Below are 27,231 nucleotides of genomic sequence, written 5' to 3' on the forward strand. Positions count from 1 at the left end.
CTCATAGGTTAGTAAATCTCTCTTTGTCCCCATAAGAAGAATCCAAGAACGTGTGTGTGTGTGTGTGTGTGTGTGTGTGTGTGTGTGGCTAGTTAGATCTTAGCTGACATCTGCTCCGGCGTCTCTCATAGGTTAGTAAATCTCTCTTTGTCCCCATAAGAAGAATCCAAGAACGTGTGTGTGTGTGTGTGTGTGTGTGTGTGTGTGTGTGTGTGTAAGAGAGAGAGGGAGAGAGAGAGGAGAGAGAGATATCTCAGGGGTGGTACAAGTAATATTTTAAAAGCACGGATCTGAGGGTCGACTGAGCTCATTGCAGGCAGAGGGTAGAACACTTGCAAAGAAAGCTAGAGGCTGAAGCAGAGGGAGGGAGGTGCAAAGGGGCCTCCTGTGGTAGCTCTCCAATCTTCTCCTTCCCCAGGACTGAGCCCTTTCACCCTTCCCTCCTTCCCCCACCCCTGGTTCCCTTAGACCCCCATGGTCTGGAGCTCTGTAGTGTCTCTCTGAGAGACAGGATCTTGCTCCGTAGATTTACAGCCAAGAAGTCCTCACTGTGTAGTTCAGCAACAGCTGGTCAAACTTCCTCTAGGAAGCTGCAGTCCCGGGGCCAGGGTGGGGGCCTGCAAGGTCATGACTAGCCAGTGGAGGAGAGGCAAGGCCAGGTGCTTGCTTTGCTTGGAGAGATGGTTTCTGTATCTCAGAGTGCTTTCTGGGATTTATAAGCCTAGGGTGGCTGCATCCTCACTCCCATCTGCAGCGGGGGAGGAGGGCTCTCTCTTTTGTCTCCTCCCTCCCACCCCTTCTAGCTCTGTCCTCAACTCCTGTGGGTGCCTATTTCCCCTCTGTGACTTTCTGTACCTTGCCCTCTAAACTCCAGGGTGAGATCTCCCAGGATGAGGATGAGGATCCTGGAGTGGGGGCAACGGCCATCCCTCCTTCACCTGACTGGGGTAGCTGGTTCTCCTGAGGGACAGTGGTTGGGTCGGCCAGGGGTTCGAGGACAGAGGCTGGACCGAGTTAGGAGGGGGGTGGAACCTCGTGGAACTCCCCTCCCCCACTTTCTTAAAGGGTCCAGCTCAAGCCAGAGCGGGTGGGTGCCACTGGTAGGTGGGCGCCCAGCATAAGGTCGGACGCTTGTGGCCAGGTGCTGCGGGGGGAGGCCCTCCTGGTGGCCACTGTCCCCTCCGGGCTGTTCGTGCGCCCTGCAGTCTCCTCACCCGTCCCTCCCGCCCCCCTCCCGCCCTTCTCGTCCTTCCCGCTCCTCCCTCCCTCTTTCGCTGCTCTGTTCCCTCCCTCCTGCAGTCGGTCCCCTCCTTCTCTCCTCAGCCTCTCCACTGCCGAGGCTCCAACACCTGAGGGGACAGAAAGCGGACGCGGGGAGCTCCAACAGGCGGCCGCACGGGACCTCAGGTCCAGGATTGGCCTCGGCATGGCCCCACCGTGAGCGGGGACTCAGCGGCTGGGACCCAAGCGGTGAGTAGGGCCGCGGGCTAACTGTGTCCCCAAGGCCTGCATGCTCCAGGACCCCGCCCCTCTCCTCAAGAGGCCAGCTAGACCCCGGGAGGGGGTTCAGGGTGGGGAGAGCAATACAGAGTGGGTGGCGGCAGCTGCCCTCCGCCCTTTTTGCCCGCTAGGGTCTGCTAACAAAGCTACATTTGGAGATCAATTCCGTGGTGGCTGGAGCATCCAAAGGATGCGGTTGTCATGGAGATGGGGCAGAGAGAGGAAGCCCAAGATGGTCAGGACTGGGCCGGGGAGTGGGGGCACCGCCAAGAGCCCCAGTCCCGCCTGGAGAGAGGACGGGGCTGCCGGCCCAATTGTCTCCTGGGCTCTGCCCCCAGGTCCCCTCCCCCTTTTGTATAATCAGTGTCTGTGTGCGTTTGTGGGGGTGCCAGTGTCAGTTTGGTGGTCCGTGGTTGGGGTGTTGTGTTCTGGGGCCTGCCACAGCTACCTCCACAACGGAGCCTCTTGGAGGATTTATTTCTCTTTCCAGTTTTCCAACTTTGACAGGCAGGCCTGGTGGCCAGGCCTCTCTCTGTCTCTGCAAGCACAGGGTTCGCATGGGGGCGTGGCAGGCAGTAGGCAAGGCCAGGCTTCACGGAATGAGAGGAGGGGTCCCTCGGAGCCCAGTGCTGGGGCTGGGTGGGGCAGGGAATCCAGATATGGGGGCCACCCTATCCAGCTGGCTCTCTCCTAGACTCCTGTCCCTGGAGGATCTGGGACTCTCTGAAATAAGAACCGGGGCATTGTTTCTACACAAGACCGTGGGCCCACTGCCCACCCCTTTGTCTTAGGTCCATCTTGCCCGGCCCAGGAAGAGATCTGGGGGCAGATGCAACAGTTATGATGCAAGAGGGCACAAGACTCTCGGCAGCTCAGGACAGACAAGCTTGGCTGAGGTGACAGAGGCCAGGCAGCCCAGTCTGGGTTTGGCTGGTGCCCGAGTATGGCCCTGGAGCTAACACTGGCCTTTTCCTAGGTCCTCTGCAGGGCTTGAAGACAAGATCCGCTTTCTGAATAACATTCAGTTAGCTTGAAAGGCTAGTGGGTGAGGAGCAGGGGGCCATCTCCAAACCCATCCTCACCTGCCCCCCTGCTCCCCCCTCCCGGCAAACAGAGCCCCTTCTCCCAAGGAAGCTAGAAGTCTTGTGGCGTGGAGTCTACACGTTAAGACAATGGGCCAGCCACTCTCCTTGTCCAGTCGGGGGTCTGGAGGAGAAAATTCTTCCTCCTAAAGCCCTTTCTCCTGCTGCATGGTGCAAGGAAGTGGGTTTTGAGTGGGGCTCTTACAGTATTTCGTCCTGGTGGAGACAGCGGGCCTACAGGTAAGGCCAGAGCCCTCAGGGGGTTTCCATACATTGGGGGTAGTAGGTAAGTGAGAACCAGCTAAAGGTTGAGGTGTGTCAGGTGTTCTTGGAAGGCATTTTCCACTGTTGCCTCCTGCAGAACTGAGGTCTTGATGCCTGGGGGATTTCTCCCTGCAGCTCTGCAGTGCCCTGTACCAGACCAAGAGGTTTCCTTCCTGTGGGCTTGCCCTGTCTGCTCATTACCAGGGAGGGGGACACATAGCCCAAGCAGATTTTCCCCACAAGACTGAAAAGACAGGATCTGGGGGTGTCACAATGCCTTCTTGCTTCCACTGATGGAGCACAGCTGCTGTGTGGGGTACCGGAATACGTGTGAACTTTTGGAGGGAGACACCACTATTGCCCTCTTCCTTATGGAAAGGCCTCGGGGCCCAGGGAGCAGCTGTGTTGTGGAGGGAGGTAGGATGTACACCTGGGCAGAACTTTCTGAGGTTCAGACCTGTGTCTCCAGCCACCTCGTCTTCTATCCTGGAACTACAGCCTAGGACAGAGGTGGGCCCGAGCCCATTTGTACAGGAGTGACCTTGGAGGGCCATGGTGTCTCCTGGGGAGGTGAGGTGAAGGCATTTCCCTTCTGAACAGCCTGCAGAGACCGAAGCTTCCTCTCTTAGCAGACGGTGCTCTGGACCTCCTCTGCCAGATGGTCTTTTCCAGGAAAATCTGTTTTGAGAAGCCTCTTGTGTCTGGGGTTCCATATTTAGCCTGGCTCCTTATACTGGAGAATAGACTCTGGCTGTCACCCCTCACGGGATGTTTTGAGGGTGGGGTGGGTCTAGGGCTACACCTGGCTCCTTGCCACAGCTTAGCCAAGATGGGAGGTCCTGCCTTGGCTGTGATACGCCCTGCTGGTCTCTTTGGGGTCTGGCCATGTCCTCTGCTCACAGTGGAGGCAGGCCCATTGTGGGTGCTGAGTTCGCCTGAGTTGTGCCTGTATGTGTGGGTGACCGGTATCCAGGCCAAGGCAAGTCCATGGTCCAGGTTGTGCCAAGACTGCATCCTTTCCTGGCCTCTTGCTCAGAAACCCAGATTGCAGCCATGCTCTTTGGGGGCCTTTTCCTGTACTACTTTCATTCTCCTGCCTCTGTCTTGTCACATCTCACACACACTTACACCCGCTTCACCCAGAGACCTAGATTTGCCACGGCTAACGTCTGGCCCTGCTGGTTCCTCCCTGTCTCTCCACCCTTTGAAAGCTGCAGGTTTTATAACACATCACCTCAGACTATTTCAACACAAACTCCCCGAGTCAAGGATATTTTTCCCTGCAACTATTATCATACCTAAATAATTAGTAATGAATCAGTTTGCCCTTATATTCAGGCTATATTCACATTTCTCTAGTGGTTCTGGTAACAACTTTTGTAAGTATCTGTGATGGATCTTTTTGTTTGATTTTTTTAAGGTGGGGTTTCTCTGTGTAGCCTTGGCCGTCCTGGAACTCTCATTGTAGACTAGGCTGGCTTTGAACTCAGAGATCTGCCTGCCTCTGCTTCGTGAGTATGGTGTTGTGCACAACCACAGCTGGGTATAAATTTTTTTTCTTCAAGGCAGGGTTTCTCTGTGTAGCCTTGGCTGTCCTGGACTCACTTTGTAGACCAGGCTGGCCTTGAATTCACATTGATTTGCCTGTCTCTGCCTCCTGAGTGCTGGGATTAGAGGAGTGCGTCACCTTGCCTGGCTATAAATCCTTTTCTGATCAAGGAAAATACACTATTTTTCATCGTATTTTAGTTCTGGATTAATCTCATTTCCCCCCTCCATTTTGAGATAGGGGTCTTATGTAGCCCAGGCTGGCCTTAAACTCACTGGGCAGCACTCCAGATCCTCCCTCCCCCCTCTTCAAGACAGGGTTTCCGCTGTGTAACAACCCTGGTTATCCTGGAACTCACTTTGTAGACCAGGCTGGCCCTGAACTCACAGAGATCCACCTGCCTCTGCCTCCTGAGTGCTGGGATTAAAGGCGTGTACCACTGCTGCCTGGCTTTTGATTCCACATTCTTAGTGTTGGGATTACAAGCATGCTCACCATGCTTAGCTAATCACCTGACTTTTGTTGTTGTTGTTCCTAAATTTTATTTGTGAATTACTACAACCATTCCAGACCAATGTCTCTTAATCCTTGCCCTCCTCTTCCTCTTCTTCATCCTGGTTATTCTGGAAGTAACACAACTCAGAACCTTCTTTGTTGTTGGTGGTGACATGCAAACAGTCTCGGAGGAGACAACTTTTTCTTCTTCCTCCTCATCCTCCTCTTCTCCTCCTCCTTCTTTTTTCCCCAAACAGGTTTTCTCTGTGTAGCCTTGGCTGTCCTGGTACTCCCTTTGTAGACCAGGCTGGCTTTAAACTCACAGCGATCCACCTGCCTCTGTCTCCTGAGTGCTGGGATTAAAGGCGTGTGCCACCACTGCCCGGCTCATAGATTGTCCTTCAAATACTTTTTTGGTGAGAAGTGACAGTGCTTTTGCTCTTGCTCCGTTCAGTGGTCACAACACCTCCGCCAAGATTCCGCGCTTTCCCGTTCACCTCGATTCTCTCTTGGAGGAACTGCTCAGAACTGGCAGCGTCCATGAGTCCATCTTCCATAGGATGGGTGCAGTCAAGGGTGAACTTCAAAACTTGCCCCTTTCGCCTACCCTTCTTTACCATAAGCTTTTCCACAGGCACCATGGTGGCAGAGGAGGCAGAAAGGAAATGACCTTTTAAAAAGTTTTTAAGTTTCAATTTTAGAGTTGTGTAGAATCTCCCATGGTCTGGATTTGTCTTCTGGCTTGATCCTGATCAGACTCGTGTTAAACATTTTTGGATGTATCCCATAGGTGACGTCCTGTCTTCAGTGTCACATCAGAGGGACACATGAAATAGTGTTATATGAGGCCACTGGGCTGAGGGTACAACTGCATCTACTCTTGTTCTTGCCTCCATCGAGAACTTCATCCACTTGGTCATCCCTGTAGCATTAAGTACCATCAAAACAGATCAAACCTCTATCAGACTAGATGCTGGAAAGAGGACAACCAGCGGAGAAAATCGAGCTCAGAGTTTATTGCCTCCAGGTGCTGCTGATGAGCGGAGAAGGGAGGCCTGAGAAAGCAGTGAGGGCTATGGGGGGTTGTGGCAAATAAAAGGGGCACGGAGGAAAGAGAGACCCAGAACACAGCCCATGGAGAATGAGGACTAGAGTTGATTCTCTGGGAATCCCCGAGAGATTTTAAAGTGATGGGGTCATTTTGTGCACTGGAAGGTTCTCTGAGGAGGAACAGGATCGGTTGGGTAGCATGTTGGATGGACACTCCTTTAGGAGGCCATGATGTGGTCCAGCACAAGATACCTGGGAACTGTGTAGTGCCCTCTGCTGCAGTGCTTCTCACGGGTTGCGTGGCTGGCTGGCCCACTGGGACAGGGGTCTGGGGGGGGAGGGATGTAAGGAGAACCCAGAGGCAGATGGACAGCCTCACTGTCAGGCTCGAAGCAGATGATGAACAGGGAGCTATTGCCTGTGGCTTGGGAGGGATGACAGTGGAGGGGAGACACCCAGGAGAGACTGAGAAGCCTTTTGGGTTGGTGGACTGTGGATGGTAGGACAGCGCTTCTCAAGTTGCTGACCCTTTCTGCAACTTCTTCTGTAGTGAGGGCAGCAACCTGCAGCAAGGGTGTGGTGAGCTACCAGGCACCAGCCACGATACTTGAACAGGATATTGTAGAAGTCAGGAGACCTCTCTCGCTCCCAGAATCGAGTTCCTTACCCCATTCTACTTTATCAGACTCCATTAAAGTGCTCCCTAGTGTCTGAGGAAAACCACAACCTGACTCCACAGCTCTCACAGTAAGTCCAACCCACGAATTCAGATGGGCCTGCAGCTGTCTCGCACTCATGTCATGGTCCAGAAACCATCGCCCACCACCAGAACCAAGCACCCAAGAAGTGCTTGACACTTCTTCTTTGACTCTCACCTAGTGTCTTACTTAGGGTTTCTATTGCTGTGATGAAACACCATGATGAAAAAACAAGTTGGGGACGAAAGGGTATTTTATGGTTTACACTTTGATATTGCTGTTCATCATCAAAGGAAATTAGGAAAGGAACTCAAACAAGGCAGGAACCCAAGGCAGGAGCTGATGCAGAGGCCATGGAGGGGTGCTGCTTACTGGCTTGCTTCCCATGGCTTGCTCAGCCTGCTTTCTTTCTATCTTCCTTTTTTTTTTTTTTTTTTTGTAGTTCTACCATTTATTAGGTAAAAATAAGTATCAGGTACGTTAATCTAGTATCACAAAATATGCTTGTTACATAAGTAAAAAAGAAATCCTGTAGCTTAAGACAAAAACATAGGGAGTTCTCAGTTCTGCAGTCACATTAACTTCTGTGTAAGGTTCTCACCGTCTGAGTGCTGCCTCACCTCGACAGACCCTCCTGCAGGCTAGGGCAGACAAAGAGAAGGCTGTGGGCTAGGCACAGCACAGCAGGGAGTGGCATGGCAGGGGAGGTAACTAGTGCCCTAGGGAGGTGAGGAAGAGCAACAGCACTGGCAGCCTGCTTTCTTTCTTTCTTTCTTTCTTTCTTTCTTTTTTTTTTTTTTTTTGAGACTGGGTTTCTCTGTGTAGCCTTGGCTGTCCTGGACTCACTTTGTAGACCAGGCTGGCCTTGAACTCACAGTGATCCGTCTGCCTCTGCCTCCCGAGTGCTGGGATTAAAGGCATGTGCCACCACGCCTGGCCAGCCTGCTTGTTTTAATAGAACCCAGGACCACCAGCCCAGGGGTGGCCCCATAATGGGCTGGTCCCTCCCCCATCAATCACTAATCAAGAGGATGCCCTGCATCCAGATCTGATGGAGATATTTCTTACTGAGGTGCCCTCCTCGCTGGTGATTCTAGCTTGTGTCAAGTTGACATGAAGCTATGCAGCACACTTGGGATCTCCTTGCCTGCACTCTTTTCACCTGAAAGCCTTTAAGAAAACAGAAGTCTCGGCTTCTGCACAGACCAAGATTACCCATCCCCCTCTTCTGCACCTCTGCCCTGCCTTACTCCTGCCACCATGGGCCAGGTGTCCCTCTCCTGCCTAAGGGCTACCACTCAGCCTGTGTGCTGGATCTTATGGCCTCTCTCCTGCCTGAAGACACTGCTCAGCAAATGCCCCCCCCCCATTTCTGCATCACAGCTCCTCTCTCTGTTAGGTCATTTCACCAGGGAGTACCTTGCTGTTCCGTCTCTTGTTGTCTCCAGTCAGGGACACTGTGTTACTCCCCTTTCTAGCAAAGGCTAGACTCCACACCCTCTCCTCACATCCTGTCTGACTCCGTTGTGAGCTCCCCTCTACACTCCCTGACTGCTTTTCTCAAGGTCACCAGTGACCTCCATATTGGTACAGTGGAGACAGCTTCCCACCCTTGCCTGCAACACCCCACATTCTGTCTCCTTCCTTGAGATTCTTGCTTGGCTCCTAGGTCCCTCATCCTCCTGTTTGCTTCCCATCTTGAGTGCTGTTCCTCAACTGTGGTTGCTGGCTCCCTTGAAATGGGAGCACTCTAGGACTCAGCCCCTGCACAGAGGCCTGGTTGGGACTCTATACTGATTTCACCTAGTACTATATAGCTTTAAGTGCCACCTGTGCCTTGCTGGTCCCACATCTCCATCGTGTGTTCATGGCCCCAGCCTTACTTTTCCCTGTAAGCTTCAGATGCTTGCTCTACACTTCAACTTTCATGTCTACCATGTGCCTGTAACTCAGCTTCTTCAACATGAGGCTCCCCTCTTCCTCCCTGCTTACCCATGCCTCCCCTTCAGGGATGGCACCTCCATCCTCTTGGCTGCACAGGGTCTTGACTCTCTTGCTTTCCTCCCGTTGAGACACAAGGTGTCCTCTCTCGGGGCCAGGGGTGAGAGACGAGGCAACCGAGGGAATGTTCAGCATAGCCCCAGCTAACTTCTTTCTGCAGCACTGTGCTATTTTATTTCTGGAGGTCATGACCTTTGTCAGATGCAAGCTGACACAGAGCCAGGACAGGTGAGAGAAGTGAAAGGAGGAAGGAGGAAGGAGGGGGGGGATTGGTAGGGGAGGGTTAGGTAGTGAGGGTCTTGGGAATGTGGGCAGAGCCACATGGAAAGAGGTCAGAAGGAGAGGGGGGTTCCCTTGGCGCTACTAGGGAACATAAGCATCTGGAATGGACAGAAAGTGGGGCAGGGGGTGGAACCCTTAGTTCACCTTCTTGGCTCCTGAAGGAGACTGGGGGAGATGCCCAGACACTGTGCTTCCCAAACTGGCAGGCGGCTTCCTCTATGTACCCTGCAGCTGATTGTCAGGACCTGCACCCAGTCGGCCCCCTGTAGTTCCCAGGGTCTGACACAACACCCAGGCCATGGACCTAAAAGCAGGGTGAGCCCCAGGTATCTTCTGGAGTTGGAGGGAAGCAGAGCAGTGGTCAGGTGTTTAAAGACTGCCAGAACCTGCACATCCTGGTTCTTTGTGAGTCTAGACAGTGAAGGTTGTACCCTGCACGGAGATCGGCTGGGGGTGGGGAACCCTGCTCTACATGGTTTGGCATTTGAAAACGGACACTGTGGGTTTCATTAGTGTTAAGGTTTCTCCAAAGAAGCATACTGATATATGCAAATGTTAAGTAAATGTGGGTGCTGATTGTCTGGGGGCACTGGGGGAGAAGAATGCTAGGAGGTATCTAGGAATGACCTTTGTGGAGTGGCCCTGAAAGTCCCAGTGGACACATGCGGATGGATGCAAATGTGTATCCATCCCTGAGGTTACAAAGAGGCCTCCTGGACCTCCATAGCCCACAGGAGGCTGGCCTCCTAGCAGACAGAATGAACAGGGCTTGTTACCAGCATCAAGCCATCACTTCCTGAAGAGGACAGGCACTCAGGACCCAGATTTTTGCCTCTTACTTAACACCTTGTGTGGTTCATGTGCCTTGTTGGGGGGGGCCTAGTTACGAGCCTCCCCTTGGGTGGGAGTGCTGGTGTGGCTAAGACTTAAACGTTTGCCTAAGGTTGCGGGGTTCCTTCTCTTTTCACCGCATTGGTCCCACAGAAGTCATTCTCCGTCTCTTCCCTTACACTGGGCCTCTGAAGCCCCTGCCTTGGAACCTGCTCTGACAGTTGCTAAGGACAACGGTCTCTAAGGCCAAATGTCCTGTGCTACTGGATGCTTTTCTGTGAACACCCCTCCCAGGGCATGGGGAGCCAGCTGGTTCCTCTGAAGACCTAGGAGGCTTCCAGAATAGAAGAGGCCCCTCCCTGGGTTCAGCTCACACCCCATTTCCTTTAGTAACCCCATGTGAAATAGGTGCTGCCAGATTGTCTCATTTTGTGCATGGTTCTGGGGCTTAGGTAGATGACTGACCTTCCCGAGGTTACATGGCTGGTGGGGAGCAAGAGATGGTCCATGGGGCTCCTGGATAGCCATTTCCCCCATATTGTCCTGGGTTCTTCCTCCCCTGGGGGACTGGACTATTGAAGTATTTGACTGACCCAGCTTGGGAAGGCTCCTCTTAGATGACAGGAAGAGCCTCGCCTTAGGGCTTTGTGGCTGGCAGAGGCAGAGGCAAGGAGAATAAGATGTGTGGTCTAGGGCCACCAACCAGAAGTCTCCCTCACAGTGGCCTACTACCCATGCTGTCACGGGTGTGGCAAACTCCTGTGAGCCCTGGAAGTGCTCACATCTGGGCGAGCGAGGAAGGAAGACATAGCTGGCCAGGGTTTGTTCCCAGCACTTGCTATATGCCAGCCAGCCTTTTACATTGACTGTCATGTTTGGTGTGTGTAAACCCATCCATGTGCTAACAATGATATGAGCTAGAGAGCTCATTAGTACAATAGGATTTGTGGGGACAAGGATCATGGGGCCAATGGGAGGGTTCAGGGTGGGTCCCAGAGGCAGATAGTAGGTTTACAAGTGAGAGCATTCACCGCCTCTCTCTTTTTTTTTTTTTTTTTTTTTTTTTTTTTATAATTTTGACCAGGAAACCCTGGTGGAGCTCTGTGGACAGGTGTCTGAAGTGCAAAGCTCCTGGACAGGTTGGGGCCCAAGCTGGCCCAGACCCAGCATTTCTAGGGCTCCACAGGAATCACCCATGCCCCTGCCAGCATGGGCAGTATAGGCAACTTTAAGGGGAGACCTCCGGGGGGGTCTGTATGTGGGTTTTAGAGGTCTGTGAGTCTCTCCAAACAGACTCTGGATGTTTTGCACATGTGAGAGTCCATCTGGGGTGGGCTTCCGAACCTCATCAGGTGCTGAGCGAGATCCTCAGCCTGATGGATGTGGGGAGGTGAGGTCCGTGGTTCATCTGCCTGAGCTCCCCAGAACACTGGAGGCAAATACAGCATCCTGCCTTCCAGCTCTGGTGCCTGGGACAGCTGTGGTCTCAATACCTCTACACCAATATCCGCAGACCTTTCTGAATTCCTGGCCTGGGCTCAATACCCCAGAGGCTTAGATTCTGCCTGGCCTGGGTAGCTCTCAGTGTCTTAGCAGCCATCACGGTTCTGCCATAGGCACTATTTCCATCAACTGGCCTATCTACCGACCACCAAACCCTCTGCTGCCACTGTGTGTAGCTATGGCATTCCCCGTTGTCACCCTAGCCTGGAGTTCTGGGCTGCCCCTCTCCCTGGCCTCAGGTTCTCCACAGGTGGAAGGTGGAAGAATTTCTACCGTGGGTGTCCAACAGTGTAGGTCTGCTGTCCTTAACGCTGCCCTTAGGTTTGAAAGGCTTCTCACTCCACCTCGACATCCAGAGAATGTGTTGTGTGGGCCTGGGCGTGCATGCATATGTGTATGCACCCACAAGTGCCTGCTATGCACAGCCAAGCACACAGGTGTCTCACAGAGCAAGCCAGCTGGGAGTCTGCCTGCTGGAAAGACCTCTGGCCCCGTTCTGGTTCTTCCCACAGTCCCTGGCGTGTACCCTAATATGGAGAGAACCATAGACTTGTCCATCCCCGAAGCAGCCTTGCTCGGAGTATGTCTCTCAATGTTGCCTAGCCTCTGCTAAAAGTGGAGATGGTAATAATCCTAATTACTCAGTCAGTAAATATTTATAAAGCATCCCTATGTTCTGGACATGGCACAAGCTCTGGACAGTTGTGTCCATAACAGGTGCCTGGCCTCACTGGCCTCATGTTCCTAGTGTCATATTGGGGGGTTTGGAAAGTTTCAGAGATGGATATGTCAGTCAAGTGCTTCATGAGCAAGGCTGGTGACTCCACTTGGATCCCCAACATTGATATAAAAAACTGGGTGCAGTGGTGTGTTCCTGTAGCTCCAGTATGGGGCAGGATCGGGGGGGGGGGGAGGGGAAGGCAGAAACAGGAAGATCCCTGGAGCTCACCTGTCAGCTAGTCTAACCAAATTGGTGAGCTTCAGGCTCAGTGAGAGACCCTGTCTCAAAAAACAAGATGGAGAGTGACCGAGGACCCATGCTGACCTCTGACCTCCACACATACGTGCATGCACATGAACTACACATATGTGTGTACATACCAGAATTACTCACACATATACCAAATTTTTAAAAACTAATTAAAAAAGGAGAGTTTCCATTTTCTTTGGCACTCTAAAGCTCAGAGGGGCATGGCTGCATAGTCAGGCAGGACCTCTATTGGGGGTGGGGGCAGCTTTGGGCTTGAGCCTTGACTGGATGGAAAGGCAATCAGCGAATGATCCGGGGAAGCAACCTTCTGGGCCAAAGGTACAGCTGGTGCAAAGGCCCTGAGGTGGGAATGAGTGTGGGGAGCAGAAAGAGGCCGGTGTGGCTGGCAAGGAAACAGCAAAATGAGCTCAGGCAGCGTCTTTTTAGGCCACGCTGGGGAGGCTGGGTTCTCGCGTAAGGGTGATGGGACTTGCTGGAGGGAGGCACACAGCGTGGGTTGTCTTTGCAGTGCCCTACAGCTGCCATGGAGGAAGCAGAGAAGGGGACAGGGTTCCCTGAGGAGCAGTTGACACCCCGAAAGTGTGTGGCTCACCAGTCACTCCTGGCTCAGGGGCTTCTACTATCATCACGGTCTCCATCTCAGCCGGTGCTTAAAGGAGGCCACTGACAGCCCAAGGTCATGCCAAGGGCTGTGGGGAGTGAGTGAGAGGCTCCTGGAAGGGGCTTGGATCAGGCTCAGAGGCAAGCCACAGGGGATCTTGAGTGCTGCCAGCCTGTCATTTGCCTCCTCAAGACAGATGCTCAGTGGCCCAGCTCCTCCCTGCTCTGGCCACAGCAGAGCTGGAAGCAGCAACAGCCACTTCTTTGGGCTGACTCTTTTGGCTGAGACTTTGGGGCCTTGGTCTCATGGGAGGCTTCAGCCTGCACCTTTAGTCCTTGCAGCTGCAGAGGAGACCCGATCGTGTGCAGTTCCCAGGTGCGTGCCTCAGTCTCCCCTGAGCCCGGAGTCGAGCCTAGCTGCTGCTCACCCTGCAGAGTTGCTGTTCTGTGGGTTACCCACCCCTCTCAGCATCCATGACCTTAGCATCACTCTCCACAGAGGGTTTCACACAGGCCAGGGAGGTGAGAGGGAGTCCCTGGTCACATCCTGTGGAGGACCACATCGGTGAGGACCTGGGACATTGCTTCACACCCCTTGCCTTGAACCATCTCCTCTGTGCATCCCTCCCAAGGCTCATCTGCTCTGGGCTCTACTGGCCCTCAGCCCAGGCAAGGACTCTGGGCCTCTTGCCTAGATTAGAGCTCAATGCTGCCCCTTGTCTGTCCAGCCCCGGGAACTGAGGACACAGGCCAGTGCCCAGTCCTGGCAGAAACTCCATCCTGCTTGAAGCTTAAGGAGGACATAGCAGGGCAGGGCAGGTAGTTCTGGGATCTCCTGAAGCAGTTTCTAGTAGTTACAGAGTGCCAGAGGGGTCACCCAAGAAACCCTTGATTTGCCCATCGTCCTAGCTTTGGTCATTTTTGTGGCTTAGGCGTCAGGTAGAGCCACTTATACACTTAAGTAACCTCAGGGAGCTCAGATAGAATCTTAACCTGAGGGCTCCCCACCTTGCCAGGCTCCACCTCTGTGCCTGTGTACAGGAGCCTGAGACATCCTGGCAGTTTAGGGGGGCTCAAACCTTGTGGCTCTGAGTTAATGCTCTGTTGGCCTAGGCTGGTGAGACGACTGGAGGATCTGAACTCAGACAGCAAGCTCCAAGCCCCCACTCCCTCTCTTCCTTTCTATGTTCCCCTTTGAGTCTCAGTTGAGGAGGTGACCTCCTGCTGTCCCCTGGGTGTGCCGCTGGAGGGAACCAATAGAAATAGCAACAGCAGCAGCAGGGATATAGGGCAGGCCAGAAACATTCCCTTACTTAGCGCTAAGCCCCTAGGGCTCCTGGTGTCCTAGCTCAGAGCCTGGTAGCTCAAAGCTTGGCTTGAAGATGTTTTTAAATCTGTGGGATCTCTCTCTCTCTCTCTCCCCCTCCCCCCCCTCTCTCTCTCTCTGTGTGTGTGTGTGTGTGTGTAAAATCTGAATTTAGTACAGTTGTAAAAACTCTAGATAGCGGCAATGGCCTAAGCTGGGGCCACAGATCTCTCTCTTCCCAGCCATCTTCTGCTCAGTGTTAGAACACACAGGGTCACATGATTTTAATTGGCCTAAAGTAGCTGAGCTCCCCTCAAAGGCTCAGGGGTCCCCAGAGAGCAGAACTCACTTTCTTCTCTGGGCTCACATAGGTACAAAGTCCTCCTGGAATTTAAATCTGCTTCCTGTATGTGTGAATCGGTGGCCTGGGGCAGCAGCGCTGGTAGGCTGAGTCCCCAGGTGAGACACAGGAGCAGGCACAGGGGCTCAAGTCCTCATCTCCACTCTGCAGCAAGTTTTACTGCAGCCCAGAAAGCTGCCTGCCCACCCCCCCTCCCCAATTCTCTCCCTCTCTCCTTTTCCTCCTCCTCCTTCAGCCTCTCCTGAACCCAGATAGACCTCTCAGGAAGAAAATAGGGTGTTGGGGGTCACTGAGGCTCACATAGCAGAGTGAGGAAGGAACCAGAAACAGAGGAAAGGCCCAGGCACTTGCCTCTCTGCCGTTTTCCAGGGTGTTGGGGGCAGGGCTGGATTGTGTGTCTGCCTGAGGTTATTAGGTAGGGTAGCCTAGACTACGGGGAGCTGGGGCAGAGAGGAGAGAATGGATGAATAAGGCCACAAAGCCCATTGCACATGGCTTCTGGAGGTTGGGCAGAGCTGGGTGTGGCTTCTCTGCCTTCCCTTCCCTCAGAGTGGCTCTTAGAGGTCTTGAATTCTTCCTTAAGATTGGGTGAACTCCTGTGGGGGCCCTCGTGAAGAAGGGAGGTCTGAACCCCGTCTTCCTTCCTTCTGGCATTGCCAGATACTTGCCCTGCCAGGGAAGCATTAGCCCGTGCAGCGCGGCACCCGCCCAGCACCCTGGACAGCAGCTCACGCTGTGCCCCGTGTGGCTGAAGGCTGTCTCTCTCCAGGCTTTACTTCAGCGTCTCTGGAACGCTCCCTGTCAGGATCTGTTCATTTCCCTGACTTCTCTCTTTAAAAGCAACTCTTGGATCAATTCCCTCCACTTGTTACAAATTCGGGTTCCTCTCTCTCTCTTGCAGCCAGGGCTGAGAACGCGTGGAGAGGCACATGCCCAGCCAAGACCAGCCTGGGGTTTTGTCTCCTTTCACTAGCAGGAATACAGAGGGGCTTTCAAGAGCTGCTGGACACTGCCCAGTTCCTCACTACCTGGGTCTTCCTCAGGGGACTTTGGTGGAGTCTGAAGGACACACAGAGACTCAAGAAGTAATAGGGAAGGCAGGGGATAGGGTACAAGGGCCTAGTTACAGTCAGAGGAGAGCTGAGGTGGGCTGGCCTGGCCATTGAAGTGAGTGTATCCCAACCTGGGCCTATTCTCCAGTGGAAAGTTACTGAGGAGGTCATCATGGCTATCCCCCTGCCCCTGGCAGGCTGCCCCAGCACTGGTTTCATAGGGTTTAGACACTTTAACTCTTGCTCTGTCTGACTGACTTTCTCCATCTTCTGTCAAGTTTTATTTTGAGACTTAGGGCTGGCTAGGAGAGGCAGAAGCAGTGACTGCCATGGATGAAGAAAAGCTCCCGTGTGACCTGAGTCAGGAAGGGGGTGCAATCCAGGACCACAGCCCAGAGCCTGAAGAGGAGCCTGGGGTCCTGAGTGGAAAGGCAGCCATTGAAGGCCTGAGCTGCTGCATCCGCACCCCATGCAGTGAGAAGACAGGCACCCTAGATGGCACCCTGGAGCCCATGGGAGACCTAGATGTGACCCTGCCTCACCTCAGCCTCTCTCTCACCAATGGCTTGGCCTTGGGACAAGATGAGAACATTCTGGAAGATTCTATGGAAACCAGGTCTTGGAGAACTAGTGGACCAGCAGAAAAGGAGGAGGATGCCTCCAGAAGTCTCTGTCTTGATGCCGAGGACCCTCAGGGGTGAGTGGGTAGCCTGGGATGGGCACTCACACAATTGTAGCTCTGGTGATATGGCCTGGGGCTAGCCCCTTAGGCTCTCTAGAAGGCTGAGATTTCCTGTCCTCATTTTCAGCTTCTGAGTGTTTTGAAAAGATAGAGCCTTGCAGGGGAATTCGGAGGCAAGCAGACTTGCTGGACCTCCCCAGTCTTTGCCCCCTACAAACTATAATGAACAGTCTCTATGAGGGGCACCTCTCAGATGATGGTGGAGCTTCAAGTGTACTCAAATGTACACAGGTGGGTTATCTGGCCCATGACGGTCCCAGGTGTGCAGGCTTTGTGCACTCATCTTTCCCACGGAACTTTGCTGGGATTTTGAGTAAATTGTACCAGAAATGTGGCACCTAGCATAGTCAGTGGAGTTACAATATATTTCTCAGCAGAAGGTAGAGAGACTGGTCTTGGGGTACCACAGACAACAAGGAGGGGATGGAAGTGTCTAAAGGCTAGGAAGGCTGGGAAGAACATATAGATATCTTGAAGAGCAGAACTGTAGGCCTGCCTGGTGTGAACAGGAAAGTGCAGTGCACAGGGGTGTGTAAATATGTATGGAGGCACATATGTTTGCCTCCTGCCTTTACACTGATACATGCACAGGGGTTTTGGATATGCTGAGGGTGGGACATGTATGTACAGTCTGTGTGCATGTATGTGTGTCCAGCCTGTACATTGGCATTTGCACAGGAGGTGTGTGAATATGCGGGGGGGGGTGGCCATGTGTATGTGGGTATCTGTCTGTGTCCAGCCTGTACATTAACTAGTATATGCACTGGAGTGTGTGAGTATGCATGAGGGGCCGTGTGTGTGTGTGTGTCTGTGTGTGTTCAGTGCGTAGATGGAGACTGGTGGTGTGGTAGCTAGCCTTCGTGTGGGGGGCATCTAGGTAGGATGGTGACTATGCCCTTGCATTCTATAGGCTGGATTGTCCTGGGGAGCCAGATGTGCGAGATGGCTTCAGTGCCACTTTTGAGAAGATTCTGGAGTCAGAGCTCTTGCGGGGCACCCAGTACAGCAGCCTGGACTCATTAGATGTGCTGAGTCTCACTGATGAGAGTGACAGCTGTGTCAGCTTCGAGGCCCCCCTTACACCTCTCATCCAGCAGCGGGCTAGAGACAGCCCTGAGCCTGAGGCTGGGCTGGGCATTGGGGACATGGGGCCTGAAGGGGATCTGGGGGCAGCTGGTGGCGGCGATGGGGAGCTGGGCAGCCCCCTGCGGCGGTCCATCTCTAGCAGCCGCTCGGAGAATGTCCTGAGCCACCTGTCTCTCACATCGGTGCCCAATGGGTTCCATGAAGATGGACCGGGAGGCTCAGGAGGGGACGATGAGGATGATGAGGACACGGACAAGTTGCTCAACTCTGCCAGGTGAGATGGGGCTGGGGTGTGGGGGTGAGGGGGGGAGGGCGGGTTAGCTGTGGGGAGGGTCTGGATTGGGATCTGGGGAGCCAGTGAGCGGGTAGGGGAACTGAGACCCAGAGGATGCAAAGCATTCTGGGATGACAGTGTCCACGATCCACAAACCCTCACAAGGTCACCTTGTCTATCCTCTGCATGATGACTTCCCACTTTGCTCGTCCATCCTTCTAGCTCAGAGCAGGTCATATTTCTGTGCCGAGGGTACAGCCATGTCTGGCTTCATTTGAGCCACTCTCTGGAATTCCAGCTCGATGGGCCCCTGCTGCAGCGGAGTCTCTTTCCCTGCTCTGAGCCCCCAGTGGATTTTCAGAGGCCTGGGATCCTTCCTAGCCGCACACAGGACCTCTGATCCTCTCCTTCCCATTTGCAGTGACACCAGCCTTAAAGATGGCCTGTCGGACTCGGACTCAGAACTAAGCAGCTCCGAGGGGCTGGAGCCTGGTGGCACAGATCCGCTGGCCAATGGGTGCCAGGGGGTCAGCGAAGCCGCTCGCCGGCTGGCCCGCCGCCTCTACCACCTTGAAGGCTTCCAGCGCTGTGATGTGGCTCGGCAGCTGGGCAAGAAGTGAGTGTGTCTCCTCAGCTTCTATCCCAGGCAAAAAGCAAACCCGCTGTGTTCCTTGGGAGGAAAGGGGTATAGGCAACTTCGTTCAGGGGTAGCTGGTGCCTGGAGCTCCCACCAGGCCTTCAAGGACGCTGCCTCCTGTCACTGTCCTCATTCATGACCTCGCCCTAAATCTGTTTCCTTTCTGGGCTGCTTGGGCGAAGGTGGCTGCTGTCAGGGAGGGAGTGGTGACAGGCGGCCCCTCAGGGCTGGAGCGAGATGGGGGATGTGGTTATGGTGTTATGAAGGTTAGTAGAGAGGACAGAGTAACTAGACAGGACTGGAGTTCTACCCACTGGGGCCAGGTGGAGGGGAGAATCTGTGAGGGATTTGGGGGTAAATGTCTAGGACGGAGGCCAAAATGGGTGTCTGTCTTTATCAAAGCTGTTTCCTGGGACCAGCTGAAAGAACTGGACACTCACAAGTACAGGGTACAACCTTCAGACTGGGTGCATAGGACAATAACCATGTAGAAGTCCTAGGGAGGATTGGTGACCTGGGGTATGTATGTGAGAGAGATGTGGGCGACATATTCTGAGTATGTTTCAGCATTAGTGTGACCCCCGCATCGGCCCTTCTGTCCACAGGCACTCCACCACCCCAGGAAGGCTTGGAGGTGGGTGGGGCTGGCCAGCCTCCCAGGCCACTCACAAAGCTAAGGGAGATGATCAGGCTGAGATGAGGGCTTCCCGCCTTAGGAGGCCTTCCTGCATCCTCTGAGACTTCCCTTGTACCTTGGGCAGTGGGTTCCCAGGAGCCCTTCCTAAAAATCACAACCGGTGAACTCCTCTGGCAGGCTGAGCTAAGTGGAACCTGAAAACAGCCTTGCATCCTTGGGAGGATGGGTTCCTGCCACGCTTCCACGGTGCCCTCTGCAGGCTCCTCCAGCAATTTCTCCCATCCAAAAAGAAAAAAAATTTTTTTCTCCAACTCCTGCCCTGAGTAGCTTCTGTCCCCTCACATCTTTTCTTAGCCCCTCTAGATGGGTTCTTGCCCTTCTGTGGCCCCTTTAGAAACCTTTCTTTCCAAGCACTGAGGGCTTAGGGTATGGGAAGTGGGTGGCTGCCGCCCGTGTCATCTTCAGCAACACTGGCAGAGCTGGCCACTCCTTTCTATTTCACGTTTTCCATTGTGAACACCCACACACACAGACACACACACACACACCATCTAAATGTCAAACTTTTCATACACTCATCATGCAATTGTTCGAGCTCTCACTATGTAGCCCAGGCTGATCACCAAATCCCCCTGCCTCAATTTCCCAAATGCTGGGATTATAGGTGTGGATCATCACATCCAGACCTCACCTTGCATGTCCTTCTGCCGTACCGCAGCCTTCCTCCCCAGCTGCTGGAAGCGTATTCAGACAGGCTATCATTTCTCTCACACGGGCTGTAGCCTATTTCTAGCTGATAAGAATTTTTATATAGTCGCATTACACCATTTAACAAAATTAACAAAAATTCCTCATCTCCCACATTTGGTGTTTTTCATGTTTCTCCGATTCTTTTGAAAACATTGGTTTGGTCAGGCTTGGTGGGACAAGTATGTTATCTTAGCCACTGGGAGGCTGAGGCAGGTGATCTCTGTGAGTTCGAGGCCAGCCTGGTCTTCAAAGCGAGTCCAGGACAGGCAAGATAACACAGAGGAACCCTGTCTCGAAAAGCTAAAAAAAAAAAAAGAAAGGAAGGAATGAAGAAATGTATGTGTCCAAATCAGGGCTGGGGTACGACTCACATTTGCACCTGGCCCTCTGTCTCTCAAGTTCCAGCTGCCTCTCTCTCTTTCATTTCTCCTTTCTCCTCTTCGTCCTTCTAGATGCTCTCTGTGAGGGGCATGCATGTACATCTGTATGCATGCACACATGCACACTTGGAGGCCAGAGGCTGATCTTGAGTGTCTTCCTCTATTAAGACATTTTGAGACGCGGGGGGGGGGGGGGGTTTGTCCCCTCTCTGAATCCGGAATTCACTGGCTGGCTAGGTTGGCTGGGATCCCCCTGTCTCTGCCTTCTCGGTGATGAGGTTACATCTGTGTCACCACACCTGGCTTTTTACATGGGATTCAAACTCAGGTTCCCCGGCTTGCAGCGCAGGCGCTTTAACATGGAGGCCACCTTGCTGGGCCCCTTTCTCTTAAAGCATCATCTGTTGAAGAGACAGCTCTTCGCCCCACAGAGTTTCCCACATTTCGAATGTGGATGTGGGTGTTATTTCACATATTTCCTCTAGCTCCCAGGATCCTGCCAGGGGGAAGGAAAGCTTGGGGCTTAATTAGAATCCGGTGGGAACTTCTTTAAATTCTTCTTTTCAGGCTTCAGGAAACCTGTTTTTCCTTGGCCTCCAGGAGAGCCTGGTCCTGCCCTCTGCTATTGCTCGGTCCTCTTCACAACCTCTTTTCTTGGGTTGCTTTCAGAACTCTGCCCTGGGCTTGCACATTAAGAGAAAATACTTTTATTTATGTGTATGGATGGATGTGTATATGTGTGTGTTGTGTGACTGTTGTCACATGTGTGCAGATGCCCGAGGAAGCCAGAAGAGGGTGACAAAGCCACTGTAGCTGGATTGCAAGCAGTTGTTAGGGCACCTGACACAGGTGCTGGGAACCAAATTCACTGGAAGAGCAGCAAGCGCTTTTAACCACCGAGCCTCTCAACCCACTCTGGCCTCAAGCTCAATATGACCTTGAACTCTGCTCCTCTGGACACTACCACGCTGGGGATTGAAGCCAGGGCTTTGTGCATGGCAGGCAAACACTCAGAACTCCATCCTCAGCCCACCTATGCCTTTAAAACTTTCAGTTGTTTATTTTTGCGACACAGTCTTATTATGTCGGCAGGTTGGTCTCAAGCTCCCAGTCCTTCTACCTCTTAGTGCTGAAGTGACAGGTGGTGGGCACTGCCGCACCAACACCTGGTTCTCACAAGGGCTCAGATCTCACAACACCGAGCTGTCTCTTACAAGGTCACTCTCACAGGGATTCAGCCAGCCCTGCCCTTGTCCTGAGCTCTGACATCCCCACCTTCTCAGTCATTTTCTTTCTGGTGACCTCAGCATCCTAAATGTCCTCATCTTGGTTCTCCCCTTTTTTGGACCCATTCTCTGTGGAGCTCCACTCCGCTGGTTATTGTGTTAACTTCAAACTCTGTGGCCATGCCCTGATTTGAGGCCTTGCCCCTGCCAGGTCTCTGTTGCCCTCCAGTGGCTTGATCTGCTGGGAACACGCACATCACCCCACCCTACTCGCTTCCTTGGGCAGGCTCTTACCTTGAGCTGGCTGAGAAGTCATCTCCTGGTCCCCTAGACCAAGCTTGATCTCTTTGAGCTGTGTCACCAGAGAGGAGGGAACTCAGGATCTGGGTAGAGCTGGGTAGTGGTTAAGAGTGCGCTGGGACCCACATCCCCAGCACCTATGTCCTGGGACTTGGGGCCCCCTTCTAACTGACATCTCATTCTACTTTCTTGGCAGCAATGAGTTCAGCAGGCTGGTCGCTGGGGAGTACCTCAGTTTCTTTGACTTCTCAGGCCTCACTTTGGACAGAGCGCTCAGGTCAGTGGGGTTGGGATGGGACGGTGCCCACAGGTGGTGGAACGGCATGTCTGGTTGGTCCTTCCAGCTACCTATCTTTTTAATATAGAATATAATATCTATACTCTAGTAAGCCTGTCACGGCTTTCTATACAACCTTTGGCGAGTCTCTTGGCCTCTCTGGTAAAGCTGTGGGAAAGGGAACCTATGGGTAGCTGTAATTCAGCAACTGAGCGAATGCCAGCTGTGTGATGGGTGCTGAGGGGTATGAAGGCAGGAATATAGTCAGAGCTCTTCAGGAGGGGAAAGGAGGCGAGGAGCTTGCCTATATGATATGCTTTCTGCCTGCCAGATGCCACAGGTCTTTATACCCCCAGCTTACTATTTTGGTTTTGTTTTGTTTCGCTTTTTTGTTTCTACAGGGTTTCCCTGTATAGACCCTGCTGGCCTTGAACTCACAGAGATCAGCCTGCCTTTACCTCCTGAGCGCTAGGGTTAAAGGCTTGCAGTACCACCACCTGGCTACACCTAGCCTACTTTGATGGTCAAGGGGACTTGATGGCAGCTGTTTTAGTGTTTGGGCTTCAGGAGGGTCAGGTGTGGACCTTGGGAGCAGGAAGGGTGAGATGGGTGGATGTAGTCCTGTGTCATCAGAAAGATGTTAGGCCAGGCTGAAGAAGGAAGGGCAACACCTCAGAGCTAAGGGTGATGTTCACAGATGCTAGGCCTGCTTGCTGCAGCCCAGTTGTCTCTTAGGACTTTAAAAAAATCAGCCTAAATTCCTTTTCTTGTCTTGGTTGGATATTTTCTCTTGGCTTTCGGTATCCTTGCTATTTTGCTATGCTCAATGTGCCACTGAAGCCGATAAAAACTTAGTGAGGGACTGGAGAAATGGCTCTGCATGAGTAGCAAGTGTGAGGATCACAGTTCAGACCCCCAGCATGTATGTAAATGCTAGGTGGGCATGGTATCTGTCTGCAATCCCAGAGTGTGGGAGGAAGATACAGAGAAGAGCCCCAGGGCAAGCTGGCTAGCTAGGCTGGCCACACCAGCAAGCTCTCTTGTTCCAAATGAGAGACTCCATCTCAACACATAAGGCAGGAAGCAGAAGACACTTGATGTCAACCCCTGGCCTCTGTGTGCACATGCATGCAATGCATCTACACAAACGCAAGCACACATATCCCCGGGGCATGTGTGCATGCTTACTATACGTGCAAACATACCCCGAAAACCTCATTATGTTTTCATTCTCAGTAGCATTTTACATTTCTGGAATTCCATCACATTTAAACTTTGAAATAGATTTTAATTCTCTGTGGGACTCCCCATCCTGTCCCTAACTCATCTGAACCATGTATATATGTTTGGTTTTGTGTGTGTGATTCATTGTGTGTACATATGTGCACACCCACATGTGCCTGTGTGCATGGTGTGTAAGTGCGTATGTCCATGCATGTATGTATGTGCACTCAAGTGTGTGTGTGTGCAAGCTCGTGCACACACACACATGCCTGTACATTTGCGCATGTTTGCATGTGTGGGAACTTGTGTGTGGAGGCTGAGGTGGAAGTAGGGAGTCTTTCTCCATCGCTTTCCACTCTGTTGTTTGAGGTGGACTCATTCCGATGAATCTAGGGCTCACAGACATGACCAGCCTGGCAAGTCAGCTTGCTCCAGGAACATAGTATCTCTGCCTCTGATGACTGGGATCCCAGGCACCCACCATGCTCACCTGCCAGCTGCCAGTTCTGCGGGGTCCAACTCCCTCCTGACGCTTCCTTCACTGAGCCGTCATCCCTCTAGTCCTCGCCTTGGGTCTGCTTCAGTTGTCTGGTTATTTATTTTTCCCCCTTAGTTTCCCAGTATCTATTCTTTTGCTCGGTTTGTCCAACCCTTCCTTTACAAGGCAGTTGGAAAGGAACATGGGGCACAGTCCTAACCCAGCCAGGGCTGGGCTGAGGAGAGGCAGCTCTGAGGTGTGATGTCTCTCAGGCCTTGTGCAGGGAGCCATGTCACTGGGCCTGATCCCCTTGCTGGGTCTGAATCCTCACTTTACCACCTCCTTGAAGCACAACAGCCCCCCCTTAACAATCCCTCTACTTTTGGGAGGCTTCCTGCCTCCCTTCACAGCTCACTTCACACCTTCAGAGTCTGGTAACTGTAATCACGTGCTTACAACCCCTCAAGGCTCTGAGTTTGCTTTTTCCGGCCCCACGAAAGGATCCAGTGTACAGCTTTCTGCTTGTAGGCTTGGCTGCCAATGCACCCAGCAGAAAGGTGGCTGTCACACTTCAGCCCACTTTTGTTCAGTCCTCTCCATCCTGAGATCACAGGCCTGTGGTCCTTGTCACTTCAGTTGTAGCGTAAGAAAGTACACTGCGGACACCGGGGATTGGGGGGAGGCATGGATATTACCCTACTCCAAGCAGATGTGTCTTGAGCTGAGCCTTTGGATTGCATCAAGGTGAGGGAGAGCAGAAAGATAGTGTGAAGTGGAACTGGGTGACCACCTGAGGCATGGGTGCTGTGCTGGAGGGCCTGTATATTGGCTTGGGAGAGTGAGCTTTGACTGCCTAGGACCTGTAGAGCCCCATAAGGCCCTGGGCGTGAAGCAGCACTGTAACAGTGTACTAGCCACCTGTAATCCAGTGGTGTGCAGGCTTCTGACGTGTGGGGGTGGGGTAGGGGTTGGGGAGAGGTGAGCAGGGACCCTCAGGAGTGTCAGGAGATAGAGTGGAAGGCAGCTGAAATGGAGCTAGAATGCAGACAGTGTTGGGTCTGAGCCTGGGGGTAGCCGAGAGTGTCTGGGGAGGAGATGTGAGGCTTGGGGGTTGGAAAAGCAAGATCTGGGAGAAGGATGAGCCTGGGGTTTAGAAAGACAGTGGATTGAGTCCAGAGAGATGGCTCAGTGGTTAACAGCACTGGCTGCTTTTTCAGAGGCCTCTGGTTCTATTCCCTGCACCCACAAGGTAGCTCAGAATTGTTTGTAATTCCAGTGGGGGGGCGGGCAGCGAGATCTTCTGCCCTCTTCTGACCCCTGTGTGCACTGCACATACGTGGTACACAGATATACATGTACCTATTCAGGGACTCAAATATATCTATAAATAAATAAGTGAAATAGAAAATACAGCGGAGTATGAGGGAACACTTAGGAAAGAGGACAGGGAACAGGTGGGACAGGAAGAGGAGGAGAAACAGATGTGGAGAGGGAGATGTTTTTGCACAATAGTAGATCACTTAGGATTGAATTTCTGGAGTGCTCTGAAGTTTGGGATACCTGGGAAGCCTCCAATGGGAAAGGCTGGTGATAGGTATGTGCCAGGGGCCTTAGGCATCTTCGACACAGTTTAGTGAAAGGACATCACAGGTACTTTGGGCCACACACCAAAGAAGCCACAGCAAAATTAGGACATGCCATCTCTCGTGAGCCCAGGACAGACAAGAGGCACAAGTAGATTCAGGTTGGAGTTTCTCTTCTCATCAAAAGGGTGTGCCTAGGTCCCGGGTAATAGCCCTTGCCCCACCTCCCCATCTTCTAGTCCCTTAAGAGGTGAACTGACCTTTGAACTTGGTAGTGAGAGGGATTACTAGGTGAAAAGGATGTCCCAGGGGATGCCTGCTTGCTCAGAGGCCCAGAGTAGTGATGCCTGACCCAGAGTGTGAAGATGGTTTGGGGGAGGGACACAGCATGTTGTATATAAGGTCTGAGGGCCGGGTGGGGTCTAGGCAGTCAGCAGGGCCATATGAAAGATATAGATGTTCCTCTGAGGGTTCCCTGGGGGTGGGCGAGGGAAGTAAAGGGTTTTATGTGGTAGTAGGTGGGTTGAGATTGCCTATGTGTCCGCAAGGCAGCTGCTCGCCAGGAGGTTGGGGCAGGTGTCCTGAGCACACGATCTCCTAAGGAAAGAGGAGGAGAATGAACTGCAATAAAGAAAAGCAACCAACCAACCAAACAAAATGAAGGCTGGCACATGACTTTAATACCAGCACTTGGGAGGCAGACTCAAGCAGCACTCTGTGAGTTCGAGGCCAGGCTGGTGTACATACTGAGTTCTGGGACAGCCAGAGCTATATTGAAGAGACCCAGTCTGAAAACAAATAAACAAACAGCAGCAGCAACAACAACAACAAAAAAACCAATTCCCATCCCAGAAAAACGGAGAACAAATCATAAGGACTTGGTCTAGCCCAGCCTTGGGGTGGGGGAGGGAGACTGGAAGGGTGTGTCCAGGGAGTAGGGGATCAGGAAAAACTGAAGAACAGGCTGATGGGTGGGGCTGGCAGTCTGGGATGAGCTGATGCTAGCTCTGAGATGCTCATCTGTCTTGTTCATATCCACCCCCCTGCCTGCTTCTACAAGGGTGCTATAGGAATGAAAGGGGGAAGGAATTCTGGGGTCTCAGAATCCAAAGGCCATCTTGGAGGGCCCAGGGTTCTGCCTGGGCCTGCAGAGGGTGTCTAGACCCTAGCACAGGAACACTGGCCTCATGTGTGTGGTTTAAGTCTTCTATCCCAGTGAGAAGACTGAATCAGGCACTCCGAGATTCCCTCAGCAACCTCGAATTGCATTCTAGAACCTTCCTGAAGGCCTTCCCACTGATGGGTGAGACACAGGAGCGAGAAAGAGTCCTTACCCACTTCTCTCGCCGGTACTGCCAGTGTAACCCGGATGACAGCACTTCAGAAGGTACAGAACTCCCCGATCCACCTCCCATCTTCCCTGCCTTGCTGAGTTCTGCCCCTCTCCCATCCTGCCCCCGCCCTCTGCCACCTTTGCCTCGCTTTCAGGTAGGCCCCGGTGGGCCATATGCTCTGGCATATAGTAGGTGCTCAATTAAGATCTGATGAATAAACTGGACCATACTCAAAATCCCAGGAATTGGCATGATGAGGCAGGAAGACTGTTTAAAGTTTGAGGTCAGCCTGAGCTGAGACCCCCCCCTACCTCAGAAGCCAAAACAATTGCCAGGCATGGTGGCGCACTCTTTTAATCCCAGCATTTGGGAGGCAGAGGCAGGCGGATCTCTGAGGTTGAGGCCAGCCTGGTCAACAGAGCAAGTTCCAGGACAGCCAGGGCTACCACAGATGTCCAGTGAATATGAATGAGGTGGCTTGCTGAGCAAGAGAGCCCAAATGTCTCCCTTGGTGCCATCCCATTCCTGTTAAGTCCTTCCCAGGCTCAATCCTTTAGGTCTCTGTGCTCCTTGTCTCCTGTCACAACTCTGACTCTCATAGGGGAGGGGACATTCCATGCAGGTCTCTTTCAGGAGCAGGACTTGCCCTATGGATGGACCTGAGTCTTAGGAACTGATGGACCAAATCCCTTTTTGCTATTGTAGGGACATGGCTCCTCATCCATAGCCTTTCCTAGG

General features: G+C 52.8%; 1 protein-coding gene across 1 annotated transcript in view; it reads left to right on the plus strand.

Moving 5' to 3' along the window:
- Nucleotides 1–1,284: 1,284 nt before the first annotated feature.
- Psd2 (pleckstrin and Sec7 domain containing 2) overlaps nt 1,285–27,231 on the plus strand; it is a 49,057-nt gene continuing 23,110 nt past the window's right edge. The window contains exons 1-6 of the mRNA XM_051163372.1: nt 1,285–1,470; nt 15,844–16,262; nt 17,218–17,667; nt 18,089–18,283; nt 21,794–21,874; nt 26,434–26,546. Of these exons, the coding sequence (XP_051019329.1) occupies nt 15,895–16,262; nt 17,218–17,667; nt 18,089–18,283; nt 21,794–21,874; nt 26,434–26,546 (1,207 nt within the window). The 5' untranslated portion in view covers nt 1,285–1,470; nt 15,844–15,894. The remainder of the gene's footprint in view (nt 1,471–15,843; nt 16,263–17,217; nt 17,668–18,088; nt 18,284–21,793; nt 21,875–26,433; nt 26,547–27,231) is intronic.

The sequence above is a fragment of the Acomys russatus genome, chromosome 20, assembly GCF_903995435.1.
Source record: "Acomys russatus chromosome 20, mAcoRus1.1, whole genome shotgun sequence".
Lineage (NCBI taxonomy): Eukaryota > Metazoa > Chordata > Mammalia > Rodentia > Muridae > Acomys > Acomys russatus.